This window comes from Aulonocara stuartgranti (genome assembly GCF_965226115.1).
Source record: "Aulonocara stuartgranti genome assembly, chromosome: 17".
NCBI classification, from domain to species: Eukaryota; Metazoa; Chordata; class Actinopteri; order Cichliformes; family Cichlidae; genus Aulonocara; species Aulonocara stuartgranti.
The window spans coordinates 28,983,278-29,011,136 of record NC_138953.1 but is presented as its reverse complement, the minus strand read 5'-3'; the positions used below and the strand labels follow the sequence as shown (position 1 = coordinate 29,011,136).

The 27,859-nt window shown below is 38.6% G+C and overlaps 2 protein-coding genes across 6 annotated transcripts in view; one reads left to right on the top strand and one right to left on the bottom strand.

The window, feature by feature from the left end:
* The window catches only part of iqsec3a (IQ motif and Sec7 domain ArfGEF 3a), a 121,436-nt gene extending 116,339 nt beyond the window's left edge, over positions 1 to 5,097 (top strand). For 2 of the 3 annotated variants that reach the window (XM_082510331.1, XM_082510333.1), the window contains one exon: positions 1,976 to 5,097. In XM_082510331.1, the coding sequence (XP_082366457.1) occupies positions 1,976 to 2,539 (564 nt within the window). In that variant the 3' untranslated portion in view covers positions 2,540 to 5,097. The remainder of the gene's footprint in view (positions 1 to 1,975) is intronic. The other variant, XM_082510332.1, reaches the window with a different exon arrangement.
* A 2,109-nt stretch (positions 5,098 to 7,206) lies between these two features.
* Positions 7,207 to 26,243, bottom strand: LOC309692668 (sodium- and chloride-dependent GABA transporter 1-like). 3 transcript variants are annotated; one of them, XM_082511380.1, is made up of 16 exons: positions 26,097 to 26,243; positions 25,440 to 25,552; positions 18,192 to 18,551; positions 17,957 to 18,088; positions 17,163 to 17,263; positions 15,779 to 15,888; positions 15,536 to 15,668; positions 13,126 to 13,260; positions 12,938 to 13,041; positions 12,718 to 12,842; positions 11,787 to 11,899; positions 11,515 to 11,646; positions 11,099 to 11,201; positions 10,709 to 10,809; positions 9,314 to 9,481; positions 7,207 to 8,838 (listed from the first exon to the last, which is right to left on the bottom strand). In XM_082511380.1, exons 3-16 carry the CDS (start codon positions 18,430 to 18,432, stop codon positions 8,743 to 8,745), a joined length of 1,794 nt encoding a protein of 597 aa, XP_082367506.1. In that variant the 5' UTR covers positions 18,433 to 18,551; positions 25,440 to 25,552; positions 26,097 to 26,243; the 3' UTR covers positions 7,207 to 8,742. The 3 variants fall into 3 exon arrangements, with proteins under 3 accessions (XP_082367506.1, XP_082367505.1, XP_082367507.1); XM_082511379.1 differs by lacking the exons at positions 25,440 to 25,552; positions 26,097 to 26,243 and adding an exon at positions 19,984 to 20,285; XM_082511381.1 differs by lacking the exons at positions 25,440 to 25,552; positions 26,097 to 26,243 and adding an exon at positions 19,988 to 20,285.
* Between the last annotated feature and the right edge of the window lie 1,616 nt (positions 26,244 to 27,859).

Sequence of the window (27,859 nt, the reverse complement as noted above, 5' to 3'; positions counted from 1 at the left end):
GTCACACCGACTGCTTTAAAAGAAGGGACGAACACTACTGTAAGACCTTTCTAACCTTAAGATACTTCAACTTCAAAGACTATTATATTCACACAGCCGGCATTCTGAAGAGGTTTGGTGGTAAAATGTTTTCTGATCGACACATTAAAACTGGAAGCATATGTAGATAGTTGTGCTGTGGTTAAGAAGCTCAAAATACATGTAAAAAGTCCCAAACTCTTAATATACACTATTATACACTTCCATGTAGGAGACTATGTACTGTGATAAAAGTCTTGAGTTATACTTTATTTCTTTATATTTTGCAGAAACCTAACTCCACCACATAACTCAAGGAATGAATCAGTGTTGTGTCTGCATATAACAAACAATTCTGCAAAGAAACTATTTTAAATGGTATCTTTAGGCACTTTGTAGCCTGTCAAAGCATAATTTGTTCTTTGTTCTTTAGCTGAATCCATGAAAAATTCAAATCATATCATATGCCTTTTATCCCCTGGAGAGCAATAAAAGAAAGTTTTGCAGTGATTCCCAAAGTAATTTTTGCCAAAAACGTGGGATATACCGTAGCGTGTCCAGAAAAAATATTTGAGAAAAAGGACCTGACAGAATTGTGCAACTGTTAGACAGAAAGCACATGTGTAGAAAAAGGTGCTGGTGTGAATGAGGCAAGTTGTACAAAGCAGCGCCAGTCCAGTTACTATGTAGCTAGGTTAGGAGACAGACATAACAGTGACTTTCTGCATGTGAAATATGCTGGAGGTTCTGTAATTTGTCTGGGGCTGCATTTCAGCTAGTGGTGTTGGGGATCTCCAGATTTTGATTCAGCATGCAATACCTTCTGAAATGTGTCTCATTGGCATACAGGTTCATTTTCATATATAGCTTCAGTATGACAGTCATCCCAAACACAGCCAATGCATTTAAAGCATATCTGATTGAAAAATCACATGATGGAACTCTTAGTCATGGATTGGTCTCCCCACTGCCTGAACCTTAACATTGTTGAAGCAGTGTGGGATCATCTTGACACAGAACAAAACAAAAGGGAGCCAACATCCAAATAAGAGCTTTCAATGTCCTTTAAGACCCCTAGAGAACTATCACTGAAGACTCGTCTAGCAGTCCACCCGACTTCCACGCTCAAATGTTAGATTTATATAAATACACCATCGGGGTACTTTTTGCATTAATTATCTCCACCGTACACAGTGTGCATTTCAGATTGTGCTCAGTTCCTTGAATTTCTTGCCATATGTTTTCGGAGATACACATTTCTGAAACTCTGAGACGTTATACAATTCTGTAAGTAGGCTGCATAAAAAAAGATAGTAAAGGAAGAGAGATAAAGGGGGAAAAAGCTGAGGGAAACTGCCTATAGAAATCAGAGTGCTGAAACAAATGGGACATCTGGAGGTTTGCATTCTAATTGATTGTTGCCTGTGGACGTCTGTGGTTGTCACTCTGCTCACTTCCTCTCCTCCTCTCCTTCCACCTCTCCCTCTTCTTCGTATGACCTTGGTCTATGTTCTGCTTACCTCGACCCACAAGTCTCCTCGTGTTCGCTGTCACCGTAGTGCCACACAGTGGTTTGGAAGGGAGACACGGGGGCCCTCAGTGTCCCCTTTGGAACCACCGGGACCGTCCTCTAGCATCGTTCTTATCCCCATTCCCCACCACTATTACCAATGACGCCAGTCACACACACTGGTGTTCCCAGCATCCAGCACTGTTCCCAGTACCTGTGGGGGTGGAGGGAGGGGAGAATATTGTAGTCACAGAATTTTACACCTCCACCGATCCTTAACACCTAAGCCCCCACGCATGCCCCGTGTGTGTGTGTGTGTGTGTGTGTGTGTGTGTGCTGTGCGTTCACTCCCCCCACAAAAAAAGAAAAAGAGGGCTTGACGGATTGTAGAGGAGGAACCAGTTTTATAACATTTGATGCTGTTCTCTTGGCTGTTTTCTAAACTAGGTGTCAATTCACAACAGGCTTCAGACGTACCAGCTCAGCAGCAGCATGGCTCGGAGCCCCGAGAGCGCGGCCCTTCTTAATCACCGGGGAGAGGTGCTTTTCCAGCAGGGGCCCCAGGGGGTAACCCAAGGGCCTGCGCCTCCACCACAGCACCTGCAGCTGCAGTCAGCGGCAAGCACTCCCGCCCATCATCTCCCCCTCCAGCAGCACCACCAGCCCTGTGTCAGCATGGCTGACCTGCGGCCTGAGGCGCTCATCCAGTGTCAGCAAATTGTCAAGGTCATCATGCTCGACAACAGCAGCCATGGACGCATGGAGGCCTTCCTCAGCCAAACGCCCACACACCACCACTACCAGCATCACCATCACCACAGCCACCATCAGCTTAGTCACTCCGCCATGTCCACCCCTGTCCGCTCGCCAAACGGTTCACACGGCAGCGACGGCCACCAGCCCCCACTGCCTCCCCCGCCTCCACCTTACAACCACCCGCACCAGTACATACCCCCAGACCCCCGCCTCAGTCTACACCGGACCCCAAGTGGCTCTCGGAGCATGGTGTAAATAAATGAATTCAAATTTTTCTCCCTGAAAGACAGACACATACTTCCACATAAACCCTATCACTTCTCTTCCTATCTAACAGTACATATTGTACATATATACATACAGATGAAGCTATAATGAAAAAAATAAAAATCCCACTTATATGCATAAATTTAAGGAAAAAAAGATTTAAAAAAAATAAGGTTTTAAAAGAGATAAGAAGAAATATAGTGCGTATATAAAGTTTTACTTGATTCCACATGTATTTTGAAATATTATGTAGTTTTAACAAATTTCTATAACTTTTTGTCAGTTTTAACTCTAGAGAAAACTCACTGCTATTCACTTCATGGATGGATTCCTTCCAGTTCCAGTATTTATCAGCAACAACAGAAACACACGAATCCCTCAAATCTTTTGAATTTTTCTTGTAATGGATGGAAAGACATCAAGGATCTTCTGCTTCTGTTCGCTTTATCATCCCAAGCCTCATGCCTACTGTGCTGTATGTGCACACGTGCGCATAGCTGACACTTAACTGAAACTCTGTGCCAAAATACATATGCCTCCACTAAACACTGACTTCTTTGCACTTGACTAAATGCTAGGGCTAGAAGAAGAAAAAAACACACTACTCCTTTGCTTTGAGAAAATAGTCATTTCAGGCTTCTTGTTCAAGGAGCAAAAAAAAGAAAAAAAAAAAGAATAGCAAAACTGATATTTCATAAAAAGTTATCTACCCATTTGCGCTGTTGCTTATTTATTTATGTGATGGAGGGCCTTCTCTCTTCTCCACTCCCCCGGATTTAAAAAAAAAGAAAAAAAAGAAGCAAAAATGACATTCTCCCGATAAGCTGTCTTTGTCATCCTCTCCTCCGTTGTGTTGTGGCTCTCTATCTTCAGAAAACATTCTCACCCAATTGTTGCTCTCCATATATCATTCTACAGTGAAGGATGACAAGAACCAAAGGCGACCAATCATATAGATTGCTGCCGAGCCAAAAAAGTTAACCCAGGATGCTTCTGTTGATTGATGCTCGTCTCTTACTCTTCATGTCTAACATTATTAAGGCTTTCCAGGAATTCTTGCCCCTTTTGTCAGCTGATGGAGGGAAGGTTTTGTCTTGTTTTTCAACATTTTGAAAATGTCTCATCGTCTGAAATGGCTCTAAAGCTACAGTGGGTTCAGATGTAAAAAAAAACTGAAAAAAAACAACACAATGTGCTGTCATCGGTTATCAAATGTGTCGTCGCTATATGTTTTTTTTGTTCCAAGAACTCACCCGAGAATTTCTGTTAGGACGCTACACTTTTTAAATGTCGAGATGTGTGTTTATTTTAATTTGCCATTGTGCCATCATTGTGTGTTTTCCGTTGGTGGATAAATGTCGGGCAGAGTCCACCCACAAAACATCCAGACGCTGTCTCTTTACGTCGGTACGACTGCCAGCTTTTGTTCCAGATCCTTGTGACTGTTTTCTCTGCCGTGCTAACCTTTCATTTTGACATTTTCAAAAAGGCAAAAACTACATGGAGCTTATACTGCAAAAGCTGGCATTAGTGGCATTGTTTGTGCTGCTGGCTATCCTGCTTTAAATAAGAATGGAAGGGAGGGGAGAGAGAAAAAAGAATGCATTATCTGATCTCTTTCTATTTCACCTCAGCTTAGATTGTAAATACCACATTCAAAGAGTCAGAAAGGACAAGCAAGCTACCTTTAGCCTCTTCAAATTGCTATTGCCCTGTCAAGCATCCGTCATTCTGAAATAGGTCAGCGACCGCCATAGCCTGAATGCGTTCATCTTTTATACATAACCCCCACCAGGTACTGTGAAATGGATGTTTCAGTTAACTCTGTTCTCATCTGACCTCCATCTGTGTGATTTGTTGATTTATAATCACAGAGCCAATGCGGGGAGGTCTCTATCTCATCTGTCTGTCCTGTTCCACTTAGGATGTCACCCTGTGAAAAGACAGCGGTTGGACAAAAAACACAAACAAACAAACAAACAAAAAGCTTTCTGTTGTTGTGGTTGGCAGAGATGAGTGTGTGTGACCTACTCACAGTAGCATCCTAGCTTTCCTGTAAACAAATCCGTCCTCGCTCCTGTTTATCCCCGTAATTGCTTTTGTTATTATTTCATAACACAATGAGAGGAATTACAGCTTTCAAAATGAATCAAGAGCTGTGATGATTCATTTAACACATTTACTGGCTACATTGTAGAAATGAACTTTTGAAGGTTATGTAATAAAATTTAGAAACTATTCTACTATTATGAATTTTACCTTGATTGATGATGATTGTACGGTTGCTGATTTATTTGTTTGAATCAGCTTTCAGAAATTACATGATTGATTTTTTTCTTCTTCTCATGCATGTCAGTTCCAAAGCTTATTGAACCCTTACTCCCAAAATCTGGAATTTGTGTATGAAAGACTTTGCTGTGGGAGGTCAATTTTTTTTTTGTCATGATGAAAATGAAAATTTTTGTGGTGGAATTTAAAAAACAGACATGGATTTTTATTCTTTTTTTTTTTTTTGTTACGATGACAAACACCCCTTCAAATATAAATACGAATGGCTTCTTTGGGCAAATATGTTTTTGTGCCTCGAGGCAAATCAAATGCCTCTTTCATGGCCATTTTTGCTTGTTTTGTCTTATTTCTATGTATGTTATGACCCTTTCTTCATGGTTGCACATTTTAGTCGAAAGATATGCTGCGTGTGCAAGAAACATAAATATGAGGCGCACTGAAAATGACAGATTTACATTTGCAGGGAAACTAATGTAGCATTTGGGGAGTGTAGCAGATGATATGGAAGTGCAGTAGTGGGTACCTTTCATGAAGAAACTCACAAAAGGGCTCTGCCATACCAGTACATTGCTTCATGAATGACATGTGAATCTTGTCTGGCTTTTCACCACTGTGTTTGCTCATACTAGTAAAAGAAATACAAATAGAGGAAATATTTATGGATAGACAGGTGGAAACTGAGTGCAACATGAACCATCATCTCCCTCAGTTGGCTTTAAAAACCCTCCCTGTCTTTGCGGTATATTAACATGCAATTAAAGATGATTTAAGTCTATACATCACAATGGTTTGCTTTGTTATTGGATTCAGTGGCAAGATCAGTATACTCTGAATTGCCGGGAAAATGCTTATTTTGAAATGTTACACATCACTCAACACAGCATTTTACCTTCACACACTATAAACCCGCACACATAGTTTTCCTCCTACTTTGAGTTTTATGACAAGTAATACAATAGCTAAAGAATACATGGAACAATGAATCATAACACTACTTTTATGTGAGGTGTTTGCTTCTAGTAGTAAATCCACATACTGTAAGTTTGACTTCAGTTTTATGTCACCATGTGGAACTTATCTTTATTAGTGAGTCTTATTGTTTTCAGTAACAAGCAGGTGTTTTCTCTGAAAAAGTAAACTACCTGCCAAGGAAGAGATAGTGAGTAGAACAGTGGTTGATATCACAGTGTGAAAACAGCAGCAAAATAGCAAGATATGTACATTGATTATGGGGGAGAGCAAAAAAGAGCCAACACGAGTCAGCTGGTTTGTCAAACTTGCAACTACGCTCAACATGAGTGGGAGTGGGTAAGAATACCTCATTGTTTTTATACACCGAGAGACAGCAAAAGAAGACATTTTTATCATTATAAATTATTCTGTTTTTGTCACAAAAATTTTGATCTGAGTATATCTGTTGCAAATTTACAAACCGCGTGGATTAACATGTCCATGCATGGAAATACAGAAAATAAAGCAATGCTGTACTTTAAGTAACACCAGAAATCATGACTGGTGCCAGTGCTGGAGGTATTGCATCGTAGCACCTTCCTTAGTGTCACAGTGTAAAGAACTTTCAGGAATTGCTTAGCTGGGCAATACCGCAGCACATTGAACCTGCCGATGTGTAGCAAAGAATGTCTATTTGCATTTTCTCATTTCTATTTCAGAACACGAATCCGTGCAGGAGACAAAAGTAAAACACTGAAAAGTTGAGCTGGTCTTTTGTTTTGAATTAATGCCATGTTAAAAAGACACGTTGGTGACATTTTTAGAAAAAAGTCATTTTAGGAGAAAAGGCAAATATAGTTGTAGTTACCTTAATAAAGTGATCAGAAGTTTACATATACTCCTCACAGGCATGGATATCATGGTAATATGGGGCTCAGACAGCATATTTAATATTCTTGAAAATAAAAGCTCTGTGCACAAATTTACATTTATTTTGGATTTTCTCTAAATCTGCTACCCTTTCACACTGCATGCTTTGGTAACCATCAACAAGCTATTTGACCAGTCATTTTGGTAGAATTGGTAGAGTTCATTTAAATGGATTCATTTCCTGGTATGAACCGAGCTTTTAAGCATAGTACAAACATTTTCAATAGGGTTGATGTTGGGGAATTGGGAAAGCCATTCCAGAATTTTGTCCTTGGTTGGTCAGTTTATCAAAGACATAACAATATGCTGCTAATGTTAGATAAACCTTGTTCCCAAACACCAGCTCTGACAAGTTATTCTCACTCTGAAATTTTGATTGTTATCAAGGAAATCATTTTTATTTAGGCAAAATTGAGAGATAAGAAGATAAAATCTATACACCCTGGAAATAAAGTCAAATTACAATAACATTGATGACTGTGAGGAGTATATGTAAAGTTTTGACCACAGCTGTATATACTGAAGTTACTGACTTCTAACTAGCTGATGAGAAATGAAGAATTGACATCCCAAGTGCCAATGGTATACATTTTATTAACATGAACACTGAAGCAATATCAGGGTATATCTTTAATACAGATCATAAAGTTGCAGTCCAAAGAAAACCTTGCTTCACTATATTCAGTCATTTTAAGTTTTACAAACATACTTAAGCATTACGTGTTTTTTTTATGTATTGATAAAATTAAGCTTAATGAAGCTTTTAAAAACCAAACAAAATTTTGGAGATGAAAAAAGTGTCTTTTCTTTTACTTTTCTTTTTTAAGATGCTTGGTTTTCACATTCACCTTATAAAACAGAGTTTGAAAACATTTATCATGAAAAGTTTCATAGTTTAAAAATACACTTAATACAAGCATAGACTGTTTATAAAATATGGATGTATCCAACCCACTAGTTTATTGACTTCCGCCTCTGCATTTTTGACATCACCCTATTTTACCATCTGTTTTACTCTAAATCTGACCATTATATACAAAATAAACACTATCTTGTATTAAGCAAGACATAGTGGTTAAAACCATAAACCCATTAGTAAAGTGTTTACTTGAATAACAGGGTAATGTTATAATAAAGATTAAACAATCAAACTTCTTCTGGCAACCAGAGTAGTCGCCCCCTGCTGGTCAGGTGAATGAATTTAAGTTTAAGGCACTTCCACATTGGCTTCACTTCTCAGTTCCTGGACCTACATCCACGTTTTATAGACAGTGCATAAATATAACAAAACAATTATATTTACAGTTCTCTAATATTTTAATCAAACTCTTCAATATACATACTTAACTTCAATATACATAATTAAAAACTAAAAACAGGTATTTCAAAACTGTGTTAACTGAAAAACAGCATATGGTAAATAACGTGTAGATTTCCTTATTTATTGTAAAGATTATCATGAGAAATATTACTTTTCATTTTAGGTCTTGGTCAGATAAATGTGACCTACAGACAACTGAAGCAATACTGTGTTGCTGAGAATAACTACATCACAGTAACTGGTTGGTTCTTTAAATGAAATATTGGGGTTCCCCATTAATAGAGTTTTATACTTGAAATCGAGTTTTACCAGTTTTAACAGTTCCATTTCGCAGTACAACAATATTCATTAAATTTGCAGTAACGTTATAAACAAAGGCCTTCATTGTGCTGCAATTTATGAAGAGCATGTGGATTTACATTCATGATGGTTTATTGTACATATGGGCTTTGTATACAGGTTTATTGTGACCTGTATCATTCACTTGCTTGCCATAACTTTTACTGAAACAATATCTATGTCAAAAATACTTATTCATCTTCTTTATTTACTTCAACTCAAGTTGAAGGATGGTTAGACACTGTAGTCCAGAGATTTGCTGCATCCATCCATCCATCCATCCATCCATCAAATTGTTAACTTCCAATATTAACTACATTAAGTCCTGGCAGACAGATTTATTTAGCTTGGACAATCAGGTTTAGACAGGTGCTTCACCCACGCTGTCTGTGTGTGTGAATTCATTCTGCCCTGATCGCCTTTCATCCTCCTGGGCAGTTGTCATCCTCCGCCAACGCTGGACATGTAAAAAAAAACAAAACTATTACATCACAATATGATTAAATGATTATGATTTGAACCCGGGTGAGAGTATTGGCTGAAATTGTACTCACATTCACACATGAATAATGTAAAAAGTTAACAAAATATGCTCTTTAGCCCGAAGTTAAATATCTCACAGGAATCAGCAGCAGAGACGTAAAGCTGCTTTGTAAATATTTACTGTCACAAGCAGTGCACGTCTTCAAAAATATACTTTCCTGCCTAAAACCAGAATAATAATGTCGGCCTTGAGCAAAAACCATCAATTCTGTTCTTCCTGAATAACTACAGTCTTTATAAGAGATGAACTTCAGCCTTCCAGGACTTTTTCCATTTTTAATCTTATGTGTTACCTGTATATTCTCTTTTCAACACTTTATTGCATAATTTTCTTTTAGCCTGAGATGATTAAAATCAGAATCTGAGAGAGTTGTGTAAGATGTTTGTACCTGTTTGATGCTGCCTTTGGTGCTGCAGAACATGTAGATAACATAGCCTGGGATGAGTACCATGGAGGACATTGCCATGAGCCAGCCAATCGCTTGGCCCCACAGGGGGTACACATACTTCCCCAAGGTGAGAGGAGTCATCTCAATGGCACTAAAGGTAAACACTCCCTACAAAATAAAATTATAATATTCATATATCAATATACTCCAGTGCAGTAATTATTCATAACCTGAGGGTCTAGATAAGCCAGGAAACTTGTGCTTAGCAGTTTTGTACAAACGTCTTGAGCCAAGACTTTGCTAGGAAAATGGGAGATGGTTGCAGGAGTTTATTCAACACGTGCAAACATACATAGATATACAGCAAATAAGGTAAAAAATAAAAATAAAAAATAGTCTAACGATGTAAAGGTAAGTATTTGGTGACTTTCTTTAAGTAGTCTTCAGGATTAGTTCTCAAGGACATTCAAAGCTCTTCTTTGGATGTTGGACGCCTTTTGTTTTGCTCCCTGTCAGGTGTAACTTTATTTTTTAATGAGTCAGTGTTAAATGTCTTAACAAGCAACAACAAAACTTGAATTCCTCTGAAAATGATCAGGTACAAGGACTGAACTGAAGAAGAGTGAAAATTAAAGCCACAATCCAAAACAGATGTTCAGAAAACATGGCTGCGCAACGGAAGCAAATATATGTAAGAAAAAAAACCCCAACAAAAGCACTTTTTTATATACAAGTTTACATTTTGAGATTAAACTTGAAATACTTTCAAAAGTGGCACTAAGGTCTAGCTCCTTAGATGTGAAATATATAGAAACAAGCATTGATTTTTGCACATACTGTAGATTGATTGGGTTTTGCATCATTAGACATAGCCGTGCTTTGAGCAAAACACTAGCATGCTAACCCACACAAAAATACCTGCTGAAATACCTCTGTTCACCAAGTACAATGTGTACTTTATTGACTTGCATGAGTTGGCATGCTAACAGTCCAGTCGAGGTTAATTGTCATTAGCTTTTGTTTTAGACCACATGCGACAACAGACAAACTATCCAACAGTGTTCCTGGTTAAAATAACATTCTGCTTATTCTTAGACAATCAGATTATCAAAGCATTGTCTAGTTTGCAATTTCTTCCAAATTTCCCTCAGTGTTCTTTTTCAATACAGGACTAACTTTGCAAGATTTCCCAAAGGACCTGACCGTCCATGAGGTCAAATACAAATTAGAATACAAATTAGATCAATTCTCTACCTAAGGCCAGTGCTTTAGCTTGATGGATCCCTAGATTTCCTGGCAGAAGAACAAAGCCTGACTGAAAATTACAAATTTAAAGAATTAAGCACCTCTAGGTGAAGGTCATAGAGGTCAAATCCATAATCAGTTTTCTCCTACCAAGCAAATTAGAGGTGTGAAGATCATCCAGCAAAGCTTCCACCAGCCACATGGCCGATAGCCGATCATGTCCTCGATGTTCTTATAAAATCTTTCAGCTCCTGTGGCATAAAGAGAGGAGGGCAAAGGGAGTGTTGGTGTTAATGAGGAGAGAGCGACTGCCAGAACAAAGCCATAATGGTGGGGGTGGGAAAGGGAAGCCAAGATGGCAGAGATTTATAGATGTAATTTCCTGTTGAACAGCTAAGTAGGAAATTTAAATGCTGGAGTCATTGTTACATTTCGTCCAGAATGACTCAAATTATTACCAATGTGGTTACATTTAATTTCAAGTTGTAATATTTGCTTTAATTCTTCTTTTTTTTAATGAAAAGAAAATGGATTTCCTACCATAAAACCAGGATATGGAAATGGTTTCAAAGAAGACGAGGAAGAGCAGACACATCCCACTGGCGGAGTAGTAATCAAACAGCTTGAACACATAGAGACCACCCTAGGAGATTTCAACACACATACAGGAACACGCATAACTACTTTAGAGACCAAATATTACCATCCCTCTCTTCATTGAATAAAATATGCATGATGAGAGTACACCGCAGGTTGTTGTGAGATCGTTTTGTCATTATGCATAATGCAAGAGCTCTTTTCCCTTGTGTCGGAAAAATGCGCAAGAGTTCACACGAGCTGGGTTTCAAGACCGTCCTCTTATAATATTAAACAGGTTTACACGCATTCTTTGGATGGTTAAAACCCTCTTTACTTTGTTCATTTTATAGTGACCTAATGCAGAGTTCATGCAGCACCTGCGTGATGTTAGAGAAGCCGACGATGAAGGAGATGAAGCAGACAATGAGGATGAAGACCTTCTTCCTCTTTCGCAAAACCATGGGATATTCATCCATCAGAGCTGTGATGAAGCCCTCTACTGTGCAGAACTAAAACACGATGACGTGAAGAATGTGGTTTGTTATTAAAAGAGAGCACCAGTATCTTAGTTTAGTTCATCTATAAACTTATAGCAATCACCAATTAATCAGTTGTAATATCTCTATTACAACATCTGGATTGATGGTACCTGACTGTCCAGGCCCAACATCATGAGCATGGAGAAGAACAGGATGGCCCATAGCGAGGACATGGGAAGCTGTGTGACTGCCTGAGGATACGCTAAAAATGCCAGCCCTGGACCTAAAAATTGCAAACGAGACAAATTATTAAAATTATAAATGCTTTAACTTATAACATTATATGAATTACTATATTAGATACACATCATTAATACCTATTTTGACCTCTTTTTGCCTTTAGAATTACTTTAATCCTTCCTGGCATAGATTCAATAAGGTTCTGGAAACATCCTCACAGATTTTGGTCCTTACTGACTTGATTGCATCAGACAGTTGGTGCAGATTTGTTGATTGCACCAACTTGGACCAATCAACTGGATTGAGATCTGGTAACTACAGAGGTCATTTGAGATGGTGATTCAAACTTCATAACATGGCACATAATCCTGTTGCAAGCAGCCATCAGAAGACGGCTGAGGTCATAAATAGATGGAAATGGTCAGAAACAGTACTCAGGAAGGCTGTGCCGTTTAAACATGCTCAGCTGGACTAAGGTGTTACTAAGAGACCTAATGTGTGCCAAGAAAATATTACAAATAGCATTTATCTGGAACTGTTGATGCAAAGCACGATGAATCTGTGCTTTCATGTTGTTTATGCTAAATTCTGACCCTACCATCTGATTAGTGAGAATAATTATTTTAAACCTGCACATAGTAGCAATTCGTGCTTAATTTAGTAAAACCACATCAATTATTTTTCTCTCTTTGACCACCGATGGCCTGTGTCTGTATGCAATATTATATTATTATTTTTAAAATGTTTTTTAGTTTCAAACTTCATAATGCTTCTAATATGTACATTAAAAATATTTAATCCAGAAGTAATCAAATCTGAATAATGAACAATTTCTTATAAGTTATAAAATATGACTTTCACCTGATGCTGCCAGTTCGTGCACGGGTTTCTTCGTGATGTAGGACATAAAGCCTACGATGGAGAAGATGACAAATCCAGCAAACATGCTGGTGCAAGAGTTGATGCAGCATACTATGACTGCATCCCTGAGAAAACATCAGTCAGAGAAGAAAAGAGCATCATTGTCTGTGCATCGTCTACAAAAGAGGATTCTACAACACTTTGGATTTCCTGCTCCTACTTGTAGACATCGTTGTTGTAAGAGTTGTAGCTTCCCAATGCGATGAGCGATCCCAGGCCCAGTCCGTATGAAAAGAAGATTTGAGTTGCTGCATCCAGCCACACCTGTGAGACAACATAGTGTAATTACTGGTGTTTGTTTGTTAAGACGCGTGGGTGATTAGATGAGGATTTGTGCAAACTATGAACCTCAGATCTGACGAGCTTATTGAAGTCTGGAGTAATGTAGAAGAGAATCCCATCTATGGCTCCAGGGAGTGTGACCCCCCTGAAGAACAGGATGAACAGCATGAAGTAGGGATAGGTGGCTGAGAAATACACTACCTGAAAGACAGAATGATTTATTTTTAATTATTTAAATGAAAGAGAATTAAAAATGTTGAAAAGTCCAAAACATTTTATAGGACTGAGTATGCTGTTTGCATATTTTTAAACACATTTCTGTTAAGATATTGAGATGGATTTGCTTTTCAAATTATCAAAATTGCAAACATGCTATTTGCTCTAAATAATTACATCAAAAGAGATGCAAAACAGTGTACAGAAAAGGGAACTACTGAAATATTTCCATCATTTCTCTTTGCCAAAAGATCTGTAGGATGTGTCCCATAGTTCTTGTGCATGATGATTATCCTTAATTGGTAATGTCCATCAAGGCCAGGGCCTTTGGGAAATTCATTTTTCTCACTGTTCTCAGATGCCGCACATTAAAATCCAATTATCCCTGGCGGTGAATGTGTAAATGTGTTTCTGCTCATATACTTTACTTGCGGTAATTTGAAATCCCAGGTAGTAGGCAAAGTGAAGATTTTTCTATCACCTCTAAATTGTCCAGCAGTAGTCAAATCTTGCATTTTGAAGCTATTTCTATTTCAATTTGAATAAAATGGTAAAAGAGAGATTGGATGTGCACAGAAAAATGACAGCGGATGCAAACATCTGAAACTGGAAGAAAATACTGTCTCTCAGTTCTTAGGTTTAAGATATCAGGACATCCTAAACAATGATTTGGTTCTTAGCAGGTTCTATATTAAATGCAATTTAATATATCATTATTTATTTAACAAAAACTAAACCAAAATGCAGAAGCAGTGTGTGAAAAACAGTGCACCCAGTGATTCAGTAGCTCATAGAGATGTCTTTAGCAGAAATAACATGAAGTGATGGTTTTCTGTATGACTTTTCAGTCTCTCAGATCATTGTGAAGGAATTTTCTCCCAGCTCTCTTAAAGTCTCTTCAATCAGGTTGAAGTCTGGACTTTGACTTGGGCACTGAATTACCTTGATTTCTTTACATCAAACATCCTGTTGTAAATATGCTGCTGTGCTCGGGATCAACTACTCCGTTTTCGACTAACCTTTAGCTATCATATGGTTTTGCATTTGATGCTAGAGTATTTTGCTATACAAATGAGTTCACGGTCAACTCAAAATGTAGGTGCAACCTTCCACTACTGTCCTCGACAGCTGGTATGAGGTGTTTGTGCTGATATGCTTGTTTGGTTTTTGCCAAGCATGGCACTGGGTATTGTGGCCAAACATCTCCACACTGGTCTCATCTGTTCCAGAAATCCTGTAGTTTGTTTAGATGTAACTAAGCCGTACTGCCATAACTCTTTCAGTCATTTATTCTAATTGTACTGTTATGAATTTTAACATTTAAAATGTTAACTAAGGCTAAAATGTAGCTCTTGGTTTTTTATGCAGTTTGTCTGCAATTGCACCATCTGACCTTGGGTTGAATTTGCTCCTGGGAAGACTGGCAACTGTCTTGAATGTTTTGCACTCATGAAAAAGCTTGCACAAACTTGCTGATGATTAATCAGTTGAATGTGATTAGCAGCACCTGGCTTCTACTTACCCTCTTAATTCCTATGGAGAGAGTGAGTGAGGGTGCACTTTTTCACACACAGCTTCTGCATCATTATATAATATAAAATAAAAATGGCATAAATAATGACACTTTGTAATATATGCAGCATTGTTGTTCCTTTTAAGTTTTATTAAAATAATTTTATGATGTGCCACGGACCAGGTTAGCTTTTATATTCAGATACATAAAACTTTAGTAATGAAAGAGGGTGCACTCAAACAGAGAGATGATTTAAGAGAAGAGTCAGGAAATCATGAAAGATTTAAATACATTTAAACAAAAACTGAAAATTAAACATAATTTTCAGCTGATCGGTGCTTCAGTCAGATAAGAAAAAAATGAAGATTTTTTTGTTATTTCCATGCCACTGTTTGCATCTGACTCTCAAATATGCTGAACGCACCAACTTTATAGCCTGCTGCAGCTAGTAGTCCTAAAAAAATACAAATGTTCAACTTTTAATATCTCTGAATTCATGTTTCCTTTTATTAGGTTTCACCCACTTACTCGAGCAACAACCACAACATGAGGTTTACATCATGAAAAGCTCAACGTCTGGTCATGTTTTCATGATTAAAGCTTTAATATTAAGGGAGTGGGAGGCAGAAAGAGGTGCTGATAAAAATACTGGCCAGTGTAAACCGAGTGGTCTGAGACTGATGAAAACACAAAGCCTAAACAACACAAAAGAAGAGAATTAACAGAAACAGGGGCAGAGAGACTCACCTTTCCCGTCCATTCAACTCCTTTCCAGATTGAGAAGTAGACAAGAACCCACGCCAGCCCAAGAGTGCCCACTAAGGGCCAGCGTAGCTCTCCTGGTTCCTCCAGGCCATTAGACAGCTGGTGCATGTTACGCCTTCAGAAACACACACAGGCATTCTTTGAATCCAGACGGAGATAAGCACCAAGAGCTTCCAGATATACCTCTCTATACATTCTCGTGCAGAATATCTCATATTAACTTACTCCCAAAACTCGGTGACAGCGCTGGTCAAGTTGGTGGTGTCTGTCAGACTGTAGTTGGAAAAACATTTTTCCGTGTTCCAGGGGTTATCACAGCTTTGCCAAGGCAGCTCCTGCATACACAGCATACAGTATGCATGAACAAAAACAGGTTCTAGGAGGAAAAATCATCAAAACTGCAAACCACAAAGACTTTCCCAAACAAAAGAAACAACGACAGAGACAGAAAGGCAAACCACCCAACAGTGAAAATGACATTTAATGAACTCAGTCTGTTTTTGACCTTCAGCTAAAAACACTGAACAACAATGACAACCCTTTTTTTCCTGCTTCGTAGTTTTCCCAGTACAAGAAACTTATGCCTGCAAAGTCTTTACATTTCTGCCATCGGGCTTCTTAAAGGCAGCCAGTCATGCAGAGAAATACCAAAGCAGAATGATAATGCAGAGAAAGAAAACCACTGCACACTGAGAAAGATGGTAAACAAATCCTAAATAACCTTACTTATGGACGAGGTGGCAAAAGTATGTCTGGAAAATGGGATAAAAGAAAACTGAGTCCAACATACTATAAGATTAGTATAAATTAGCAGGTTTCGTATTGGACCTACATCAACTTTTAAATTTTTATTTTATTTTTTATCTTTTCTTATTTTAATAAGTTTTACAGCTTTTTCTGCTGATGAAGACCAACAACCCTAATTCCAAAAGAGTTGGGGGACTGTGTAAAATGTAACTAAAACAGAAATAAAATCTCGTAAATCATATTTTGTTTTTATTTTGCTCATCGTTATGGGAGTTTATGTTGTACTGTAACCTGCATATATCCTTTAGCACTGACAGTGCCTTTGTAGCAAGCTCCCTATTCCTAATTGGCTTTGGCAAAATCAGCCCAGTCCAAAAGCCTGGCAAGATGCGTGCTTAGGAACTGAGTGCTAATAACAAGCCAGATGGTCCCTCTACTCGTTAGTGCGGAGGATGTTGCGTCTATGACATAATGATGCCGGTTTTTAATGCTGTGCTTCCTGAAGGCACAAAGCTAACATGTACTCATGCTGATTTTTGATCTTATCTCTTGCACACAGAGATTTCTCCAGATTCTGTGAATCTTTTGATGATATTATGGACTAAAGACAATGAGATATTCAAAGTCTTGACTGTTTTATATTGAGGAATTTTGTTCTAAAATTGTTCCAAAATTTGTAGACTGTGCTCACTTGATACCAAATAGACAAAGTCAATGACAAAGATAGTTCTTGAAGACTAATGAAGTTGCTACATAAATGCTGGATTCAAATACAAGCACAGGTTGACTCAACTTAGCATGTATGACAGTGTTTACAACTTCTTTTCTGTGTTGCAGGTTTGCTACTGATTATGTAACATACCGAACCAAAAGAGTTGAATAAGTAGTAGAGCGCCCAAGCAATGATGATAATGTAGTAGATGTTGAGCCAGAAGGACAAAACAACTGCAGCCAGACCAACTCCTGAAGCGAGAACAAGTGTCAGTGTTGCACAATACAATGTTTTACAGGTCAGCTAACATGCAAGGTTGTATGTAATGAAAAGAAAGGAAGAGGGGAAAGATACACAAGTTACTAACTAATTTTAAAAATGATGTTGCGTGACAGAGAAAAACTAACATGGTCATCATCATCTTTATTATTGGCAGAGTTGTCATTGTGCTGTTTCTAATGCTCAGTTGCTTTTGGCTTTGCATCACGCTCACTGGCATTGTTGCTGTCTCTGCTGCCTGAGGATCTGCAATGAAGTGCTTCACTCGAGTTATTTTAGTGTCGGGGCAATGGTGTTATTGCTATCCCCAAACAGGAGAGCATTTAGCAAGATGTCAAAAATAATTGTGGATAACAACAACAACAACAACAACAACAACAACAACAACAACAATAATAATAATAATAATAATAATAATAATAATAATAATGATAGTAATAATAATAATAATAATATGGAAAGGAGCAGGAAAGAATAAGACACTGGAAGTTCCTGTACAGGTAATTAAGGTCTCACAGAATGGGAACAAGTTCAGTCACTAAAATAACGCCGATTTCTGATGTATATAGCTTTCACGATGCTCATAATCCTTACTCGGAATATACATGGGTGAATTCTAAATGTACACAATGAAATGTAAATCCATATTTTTCTTTATACATTACCCTTCATCATAGGGATTAGTCTCCACACCCCAAGTCCTCCAGCTGAAGTGAACTGTCCCAGAGCTGTTTCCAGGAAGAAAAGCGGTATCCCAGCAAAGACCAGTGTCATAAAGTATGGGATCAGGAAGGCCCCTGATACAAACACATCAAACAGACAAACAAAATATATTTGGTAAGATCTTGTATACAGGAATTAGAAAAACTCTGAAGTTCTAATAAATTGCATAGCTCTTACCTCCACCATTTTTGCCACACAAATAGGGAAACCTCCACACATTTCCTAAACCGATGGCATATCCAACACATGAGAGGAGGAAATCAAACTTGCCCTTCCAGCTTCCCCTGTCAGGAGGCTCTTCCACATTCTTCTTATTATCTGCAGGGGGCGCCACACGATCCAGCTCCTCAAAGGGAACTGCTTGTTTGACCTCTGAAGGGGAGTTCAAGTCCATTGTACTTTGCCCAGTCTTCCCCATTATGGGACCACTGTGGACCAATGGGGTCAGAAAGCTACCTTTCTGTAGTGTCTCTGCGGTTGAGTGCCTCACACTGCGTTTGGATCTCAGTTGGATGGATTCAGGATAATGCGCTGACACTGGACGCATGTAAAGTTTGAAAATGAAAGTAGAGAAGAAGAAGTTTGTTGCTGTTGTTATTATTTAATACAAATATTTGTGGCTTTGTGGTGCATATATTTTAGTGGAGGGAAATACCACTCAATTCACAATTTATTGCCACTGAAACAGTTTTATAGTCTTTTAGAGCCCTTTTATGAACTTGGGAAACTAAATATTAAAATGTATATTAAAATAACTTGCACAAGCATAATTTTTAAAGAGTTTGATCTAGGTGCTATACTTGGGTATACCAACTCAAGCCACAAAAAAGCACCCAGATGACTGAACTACATGTTCTTATCACTACCAACAAACCTGCTGCACCTTTCTTTCTAGTCCACCACAGTCAAGTTCACGTTGGGTCACCGAAATACCAAAATGATGACAATTTCAAGAAATTCCTACTGTTATCTACACCTGCCGGTGCTGGTCACACATTGTCTGCCCAAAGAATATTACCTCCTTTTTTTGATAGAGTGGTAATAATTTTTCATTTACTGGCTGTGGAATGATCTCTTCATGCCTGAATAGCATTTTATGGTAAGGTTAATCTAAGCACTGGGTGTAAGTTGTTTCATGCTTGCAAATATTGATTGGCCCAGAAAATGTCCAAATTGTTTTATGCCAATTGCTGGAGGTTATTAACATTACAGCACTGTTTAATGGTATATTTCCTGGAAAAACAAGACATTCTCTGCTCAACTCTGATTTGTTTCTTCCAGGTCATTTTACTGTAGTTCCTCAGTGATGTGACACTGGTTATTGGAGTTAATGTTTTCTGTCTTTTTCATAGTACTTTAACTAACATAATGGAAAGCCATAGTTCATAGGTGCCTCATTTATATTCTAGCCTTTGATGATTTTGAGGAAACCTTTCGTAAACATGTACTAAATATCATAAAAGTACACGTAGTGACATGTTCAGATTAAAAAACAAGCAGTTGGGTCTTTTAAAAATTAAAACAAGCAAAATGTTATATAATCAATATGGATACAAAAAATATTCATGCTGTGAAATGTACCATGTTCCACACTATGTAATTTAATCAGATTTCAGTGGGCAGAACACCATGAAATGATCAGATATTCACTTTCAACTAGTTGTCTAGGTGAGAACAAGTGTTTTTTCAGAGGCAAAGGAATAATATAAAAATATCAGACATTCCCTTTGAGGATGTTATCCATTTAATCTCAAAGATTTTTTGTTCTTTTTTTTTTTTTTGACAGTACAGGCCTTTTAGATGCCAGCTTCTTTGGTGTGCATTAGCACAAAGGTTTAGCATTTCCCAGCAGCTACAAAATCAGCCATTAAAAAAGTGCAGTTTAGCTTGTTTATCTTGCCATTTTCATGACTCAGTGACAAACGGTGAAAAACAAAGTATGAAAGAGAGGGAATGAATCCCGTCCTACCTACGAGATTTCCACGTCCTTTGTCAGGTCATCAGCTTCAGTGTGCCACACTTGCGGTCTTAAAGTTCTGAAACTTCAGTTCAACATCCAAAAGGATCAAGTTGAAAAGCTTCAAACCAATCCTCCATGCCCTGTGTCTGAAAATCCAAATTGTTCTTTCCTGTGTGCTGTCTGTTGGAGGACTTGCAGCTGGTATCGAGTGGTTGATAATAAAGTTCGACCTGTGTGTCTACTTTGATTACTGTTCACTTCTGACTAGTGAGGCCCCGTGGCCATGGGGGATACAGTATGTCAATTGCCTAGCTCTGGTGGGGAACTCTAGCAGCAGCAGCAGCAGCAGAGTGTGTGTTTGTGCATTATGCATATGTGTTTGTTATGATGGCCAAGGTCAGCTCTTGCCAGCGCCGTTACCATGGTATTTCCCAACAGAGAAGTGCCTGATCAGTGAAAGAGCTCATGGAGTTTTGGAAAATGAATCCAGCAATGGCTGCTGGCAGAGACCCTGGAAAAGTATGATCACAAATGTGGTCATGCCAGTATCAGACTCTGACCACACTGATGCAGAAAGTGACCTAATATCCATCTGCAATGTCCTCGCTTGAAGGGGTTACAGGACACAGGGGGTGTATAAAATCAGTTTCATTTCTGCAGCCAGTTTGAAAAATGACCATTGTTACTTTATAGGATAACCAAAAGGGACGTGTGTATGAAAATACACAACATCACATGCTTGCTGCTTCAGTAAAACATGGCAGTAAAACAATTTTTGAGTGTATCTTTAAGTAAAGCAGCAACCCAAGGCACGTTCACAAATTCACATTCTGCTATTAAAGCTCATCCTCACAATGAATCTTAAATAAACCGCTTACAAGCACAAGTAGAGAGTCATAAAATTGGTAATGATATATATTAAGGTCAGCTGCTCATTCCAGCAAGAGCGTGTCACATTGTGAGTCTTCTTTAAATACATATAAATGAGACTCTTTTCATGCTTTTTAGGATCTACTACCTATACTGCCTTGTTCTTATTGGAAAAGGAAGTCCACAAAAGTGCACAAAAAGGCTACAATAATGATCGAGTGATGTTATCCACACTGTATTTTTAATTACTCAAGTGACAGTAAAACATTGTTGCCGTTATTAATAATGGAATTAGATAAGAGACGTGAATTTCTTGTTTCTCCTGGCAGGTAACCTCCTGGCTTTAATATCTGGTCCAGATATTCTATCACCAGCCAATTACAGTGACTAATGAACATTCCCACAATGCCCAATGGTTTGCTGGTGGATCAGGATCGCTGATAGACTCAGGGTTTCAAAAGTGAGAGATTAGATCATATTAAGCCTTAATTACACCCATAGTGAGTTGTTCCCATCAAGAACAGATTCAGCGTAATCTCCGCTGTGGTTTATTGCCCATGTGGACCCACATGATCATAACTGGGTGGATTGGAGTTGTCAAAGCTGGTTTTCATTAATCTGTTTACAACGTCCCCATGATCAGTGCAGCCTGATTATAATTCCAGGGCATTTATTGCCAAAGATAATTGAGAGCGATTGTGTAGACAACAGAGGCTGAATATCAAAATAAGTGAATACATTTTTAAAAGGGCTTGTTGTTAGGATTATTTTACAATTTGATTAATTTTAGACTCACTTTTTCATAATAAAATAAATGTCAGCATTCTTTTTAAATGACACAATGAGGAAAAGGGCAGCGAAGGTTGCAAAACACAGAGGAAACACTTCATAATCATAAAGGGAGAAGTTAACGTTTTGCAGAGATTATCACGCTGCCTAAAAGTACAGTTTATCACCATGAAAGTGCCGCAGTGGTCCTTGTCAGCTTTCTGAAACACAAGTACAAATGCAGTTCAGTGCAGTAGTCTTATAGCTGCTGTTGAGCATCTTCAAATATTTATGCGTTTTATTTACATTATGGGAAATCTATAATCTTTTAACAGCAGCCATATCGAGTAGGGTACTTTAGACATTTGCTGACTCTGCATGTTTAGATAAACTTCAATGGTAAAGTCATTTGTATGTATGAGCACTGCTCCTGTCACCACTTAATGAGTGCCCGTAGCGACAAACTGTTTCTCAAAAAGCTGATAAATGGCTCATATACAATTCAAAAATAAATCATGTGTGCTGTTTCAAAAAAAGTTAAACTCTGTAAATTGGAAACTTTCTTTAGAGAGCATTCTGTTGCAGTAAATCCTGTGGGGTCAATAGATAAGGGATGTTTGATTTATTCTGTTTAAGTGGTTGTCTCTGTGATGACTCAGCATTATTTCATTGCAGGAAAGTAAAGCAAAGTAATGACTCACACATAAAAAACCTGAGAAATCAGGCCTTTGGAAACAAACTTCCCAGCTTTGGTTCATAGTGAAATATCAGAATTAGTTCACTTTGAAATGAAACTCTAATGGACGCATGGATTGGTGCTGATTATAAATCCAAGTGGTGCCATCATGTATCCTTTGAAGTTCAGGAAAAGAAGGCTGCATTTGAAGGAGTCTTTGAAATGGAACATCACCTTCATCACCCCCACTATGATGCGGTCAATCTCGAAGGCTACGGGTTAAAATCATTTTTGTGTAAAAAGTACATTCATGACCATACTCCAGTAAAACTAAGTTTATTTATATTTATTTCAATTACTTTAGGGGTTTTGTGCTAACTAGCATACGTTGGCATGTCAGCATGCGGGACTAGTTAACAGTGAAGCTAAGCACATTCCCGTTTGCTTCAGCTGTACCTTGAGCTGTGTGCTAATTAGCACATGCTACATTATTTATGTGATTACTGTCCAGTTTAAGGAGGGACACTCAAATGTTGTGCATAGTGTTACTCACTGGTTTGTGCAATATCATTAAAAATATGCTTTTCAGCATCACTCTGAGATTGTTCTCTTCCCTTTTCTCTCACCCCCAACCAGTCACAGCAGATAGTTGCCCCTCCCTGCCTGATTCTGCCTGAGGTTTCTTCTTGTTAAAGGAGTTTATTTATTTATTTATTTTTTAAAGAAGAAAGTTTTTTCTTCACTGTCACTAACTTCTTGCTCATAGGGCACCATTTGATATTTGGGTTTTCTTTGTAATATTGCAGGGTCTTTATCTTATAATATAAAGCACCTTGAGGTGACTGCTGTTGTGAATTGGAGCAATATAATTAAAACTGAATTGAATTGAATATATTACTTATTATTATATATGTATTATATATTACAATTTACTGTTAGTAAATGACAGTGGTATATGTATTCCATTTGTATTACATTACATCATTGCTTGGTGTCAAATAACAACACATTATACATTACTCACATCCACATATTAGCACATATTCTATCCTAATAAAAGGCATGTTAACAAAAACCAACGGCAAAGTTAGTGAAGTAAAATAAGCCCCAATAAAAGTGTTCAAAATAGTAATAAGACAATCTATATACAGTTTATCCTTTCATATTTTTTGTATGCAGCACGAGGCAATTTCAACCACTGCAACTCAAGTGCTGAACCATTATATCATCAAAGTAGTAGATTTGCATGTTTCAGTTCAGCTCAGTTATATGAAAAACATTTCTCAATAACAGTTTAAGGGGAAAAAATGCTGTCTTTGAGGCCTCCTTGCAATCTGCCTTTAATTCTCAGCACGTGCCGTGGTCTGTGAATCGATGCGGGGGTTATTATAAAGCAAGGAACACCCAGAGGCGATTGGCATGCATAGATGGGAGGCTAATATTACTAACATTTTCATCCAGAATTGCAGCAAGACGATGCATGGCGCATAAATTTCCACGGGTTAAGGACAAACGCTGGGCGAGGTGCACATCAGAGAGAGCATGATTGTGTTAATGAGAAGGAAAGGGTGAAAAGATGAAAGTTGAGCGAGCTAGGGGCAGAGCAATCTCTGCGACGAAAGAGGAGAAAAGGTATAGATACGAGTTGGGAGGCAGAGTGAAAAGATAGTGAGATAAAAATGGAAAAGCTGATATATTGCAGCCGTGCCTGGTAGATAAGAGGAGAGTGAGATGAAAAGATACAAAGAAAAGAGAAAATGACTGTAAGACACAGAGGAAGAGCCTTCCATTCCTGGAGTCAGGAAGAAAAACTGTGTGAAAGAGAACTTCAGATAAGAGAAGTGAAGGAGGCCAATGACACGTCTGCATTTACAGTTTTCTTGATGCCAGAATGCAGTACAGTTTCACAGTCCTCACTAAAAAGTGTGTTGTCCCCCATGGAGATATATCACAGCCTCATTTTAATTTTATTCCTCCATTACAGCGTAGTCATTTTTATCTTTGTAAGTGTCTCAAATGCTTTTGACCTTGCATTACTGATCATCATGTACCATATAAGCCCTAAAGAAGTAAAGAGCCTTAAAAACCTCAGCTCATTCTGTTAGAAATCTACCACCGTGATGCATGATGTGTGGCCTTTATCTTGAGAATGATAGCCAGAGATTATTTTCATTCTTTCTTTCTGTCTTTTTTTTCTGAACAAAGCTAGCAATCAACAGCATCATTAAACATCAGTGAAGATACACTGGCAGAGAGTGACAGCTATAAATGTGACACATAATGATGCATGTGCAACTGAAAAAGTCATTCATCTCGAAAATGTCATGTGTATTTAGAAGGAAGCGTTTTAGATCCATCTACTGATTTTCTCGTGGCTACCTCCACCCGGGGTCTATTCCGGGTAGGACATGCCTCATTCAGGAGGGGCCTAGGAGACATCTATTCAGGTGGCCGAACCAATGTTGAGGAGTAGTGGCTGTACTCTGGGCCCCTCTCAAACGGCGGAGCTCCTCACCCTATTGTAAGACTGAGCCCAGCTAGCTTTCAGAGGAAGCTTATTACCACTGGTTGTATCCGCAATCTCATTCTTTTCGGTCACTACTCAGCGCTCATGCCCATAGATGAGAGTAGGTGAAGATAGGTAAGAGTGATTCAGAAAAACCCTATGAAGAAGGTTTTTTTTGAAGATGCTCAAGACATTTCATCAGCAGATGCAGGAACAGATCCTCCTGGAAATGAAAGGATCTATTCAGCCAGCACACACTGTTTGCCACCCTCCGCTTGGGCAGGAAGCTGCAATGCATCAAGAGCATACCCACCAGACGGAGGACTGTAAGACTGTTAAACTGTAGTGATCCTCTGTAACCTCTGTTGCCCCCAGCCACAAATAACATTTACACTATCCACTGCATACAACTCTGATGCTTGGAAACGGCCTTTCCTTTCTTATTTGATTTTTGTATTTACATTAGTCGTTTTCTTTTTCATACTACACTATAACTATTGTTGTTTTTGTATATATATATTTCTCTTGATGTGTGTTGTGGTTGTTGTCCTTAACCAGTAATTTTGTTTCACTTCATGTGAATAAATCTGGTGGAATAACAATAAAACGCATGAATCCTAGAAGTTGCATGAGGGGTGGCCGTACCTCAGTCGGCCCCAAAGATCGGCATGAGCCGGTCGTTCCAGGGACCCACTATGCAGAGGAGGAGTGGTCGTTTGAGGCCCTTGCAGGAGCAGCCAATCCCCAGTTGCTAAATTCTGTAGAGTTAGAAACAAAACTTTTTTTTAACAGTCAGTTTTGTGTTTTAAACTTTGTCAATTTCAGCTAAGCAAGCAACATGCCTTATAAAAAGACTTTAAGGCTATCACCAAAACCAAAGTAGCGCAAAGCTATTCAATTCAATCAATTATGAAATCAATCTATTCTATTTTGTTTCATCAGGCTAATTATATGCAATTAAAACACACGGATGTTATATTAATAATTAACCTACAACGATTCTTTCCCATGCTAGTAATGTTATTAGTAATGTTGCAGATGTTGTTGCAATGAAGTTCAGTAAAGAAGATCTGTTAATTCACATTTACCTTTATTCCTGCTGCGCTTTTCTTACACTCATTAGCTCTTTCACAGTGTCACACTCCCCTCATTACTAATTTCATCCTCACTACTCTGATCCAAAGATGATCTTCCCAGAGCTAAACTTTCTCCGATCCCTGTTTTTTAAAACTCATTACTATTCTGTCATTCTTACTTTCAGACCATCATTCGTGAAACCTTTCTCCTCCTTTCCATCTTCACCTTATCCTGGATGTTCAGAGAGTCTCGTCCAAAGTCTCCATCATCAGTCAGCTTGGAGTGTAGATACTCCAGGGTCCTGTCCTATTTCCTTTCTTCAGCTATGTAGCAGTCTGATGGCCAAAATACTTTTATTACTCCAACTCTGCTTTCAAATGATGTCTCCTTGCCGAAGTACTTTCCTTGGCTATAAAGAGATAAAAACTCAAAATGAATTCTGTAGTTCACAGTGAATCCTGAGGGTTATTGACCTTTTGGAGATGCTCTTAGCCATATATGACGCGAACTACTCGTTAATCTGTGATTATTTCATAAAATGGATTTACAATCTCTGTCTTAAGATGCTTCTTGGAAAGGGGCCCAGGACCGGACAGAGGCCAATGGTTCTTTTAAAGGGGTCTGAAACTAACACTTACATGGAGGCTATCTTGACAGGATGAACCACTTAAGACAGAGCTGCTTTTAAAATCCTGTACACAGTGCTGCGCAAAAGTCTTAAGCCATCCTTTATTCCTTTAGATTTTGCTAGGAAAATGGGAAATAGGTGCAGGAATTTTCTCAGGAAATCTTACAGGTGCATTCCACTTGAAAATCTTTTTTTTTTAACTTGGTTCCCTTTCATTTTATGAAATTTGGAAACGAGTTTTCGTTTTAGTTGTCAACATTTATCAATCAGCAAGAAAGAAAAGTCCAATGGGAAATGTTTTTGGAGCTTGATTCATACACTGAATTAACGTCCTTCTAGTTCTGTCCTGTATATAATGTTATGGAAATAGGGAACTATGTTTCTGAGGCAGAGATTCTCTTTGGTTAAAGGGTGTTTTAAAGTGTGACATGTTTCCATATCATCTGTTAAAGACCTCCCAGCCTTTTACCTTGTTGATTTTGTATTTGTTTTGACATGTGTGTGCGAGCGTGTGTGTGTGTGTGTTTGAAGGGCGAGGGGTGGGGGTGTAGGGGGTATGATCTGGTCATTTCTTGGCACCCATGGCATGGGATTTAGGTTTTCCATTACAGTGGCTCTGGCTCAGTGTCACAGTGGGGTAGTGGCTTATTATGTAAAGCCCTGTGGGTGGATGATCTATTATAAATGCAGGAAGTCCTGCACACTTGCAAACCTATAGTTCTATATTCGGCCTCAGGGATCCTCTGCTTCTAATATAAGCACAGATCTGTCAATATACAGTGCATTGATAAAAATATGGAACAATCATCTACAAGATTAGAACCACCGAGAGGCAACAATAAGAGCAAGGCACATATTAGAGAACAAGTTGCAATGTTCTTGGAAGAAATGCAAAGAAAAGCCTTGGTCAGAATACAGTCCATGTGTGAGTGGTCTGGGTGATGAGGGTTGCTCAGACCATGGCTGAAACTGCTGAGGTGAGTGGGCAGGGGTGGGGTGTGAGGAGGTAGTATTTACTGACAGTCTAAATGTCAAACAGTGGAAGAAGCTGTTTGTAGTCTGGAGACGTGAGACCTGATTTGCCTGAGGCGCCGACCAGAGGGGAACGGACCAATCAGGTGGTGGGCGGGGTGCAAGGGGTCACCTATAATGGCCCTGGTTTTCCTGAGACAGGCAGAGGGCAGCCAATTCATTTTTGGGCAGTGTTAATTACCCTGCGCTTCCTGTTCACAGTTGTGGCCGCTTCAAACCACACATCCAGGCAGTAGGAGCGCATGCTCTCCACTGAGGAGCCGTAGAGGCCCAGCAGCATCTTCTGGTCTAGGTTATTCTAGACCGCTAGGGCCTTCTTTACAAGGTT

What these genes read in the sequence shown, in the direction of transcription:
- LOC309692668 (XM_082511380.1), bottom strand. Translation starts at nt 18,432, where the DNA reads ATGGGGAAGACTGGGCAAAGTACAATGGACTTGAACTCCCCTTCAGAG. An exon ending in ATAAGCTCGTCAGATCTGAG is followed by an intron (nt 13,042 to 13,125) that starts GTTCATAGTTTG and finishes GTTGTCTCACAG; the next exon opens with GTGTGGCTGGATGCAGCAAC. An exon ending in TGTTGGGCCTGGACAGTCAG is followed by an intron (nt 11,647 to 11,786) that starts GTACCATCAATC and finishes ATCGTGTTTTAG; the next exon opens with TTCTGCACAGTAGAGGGCTT.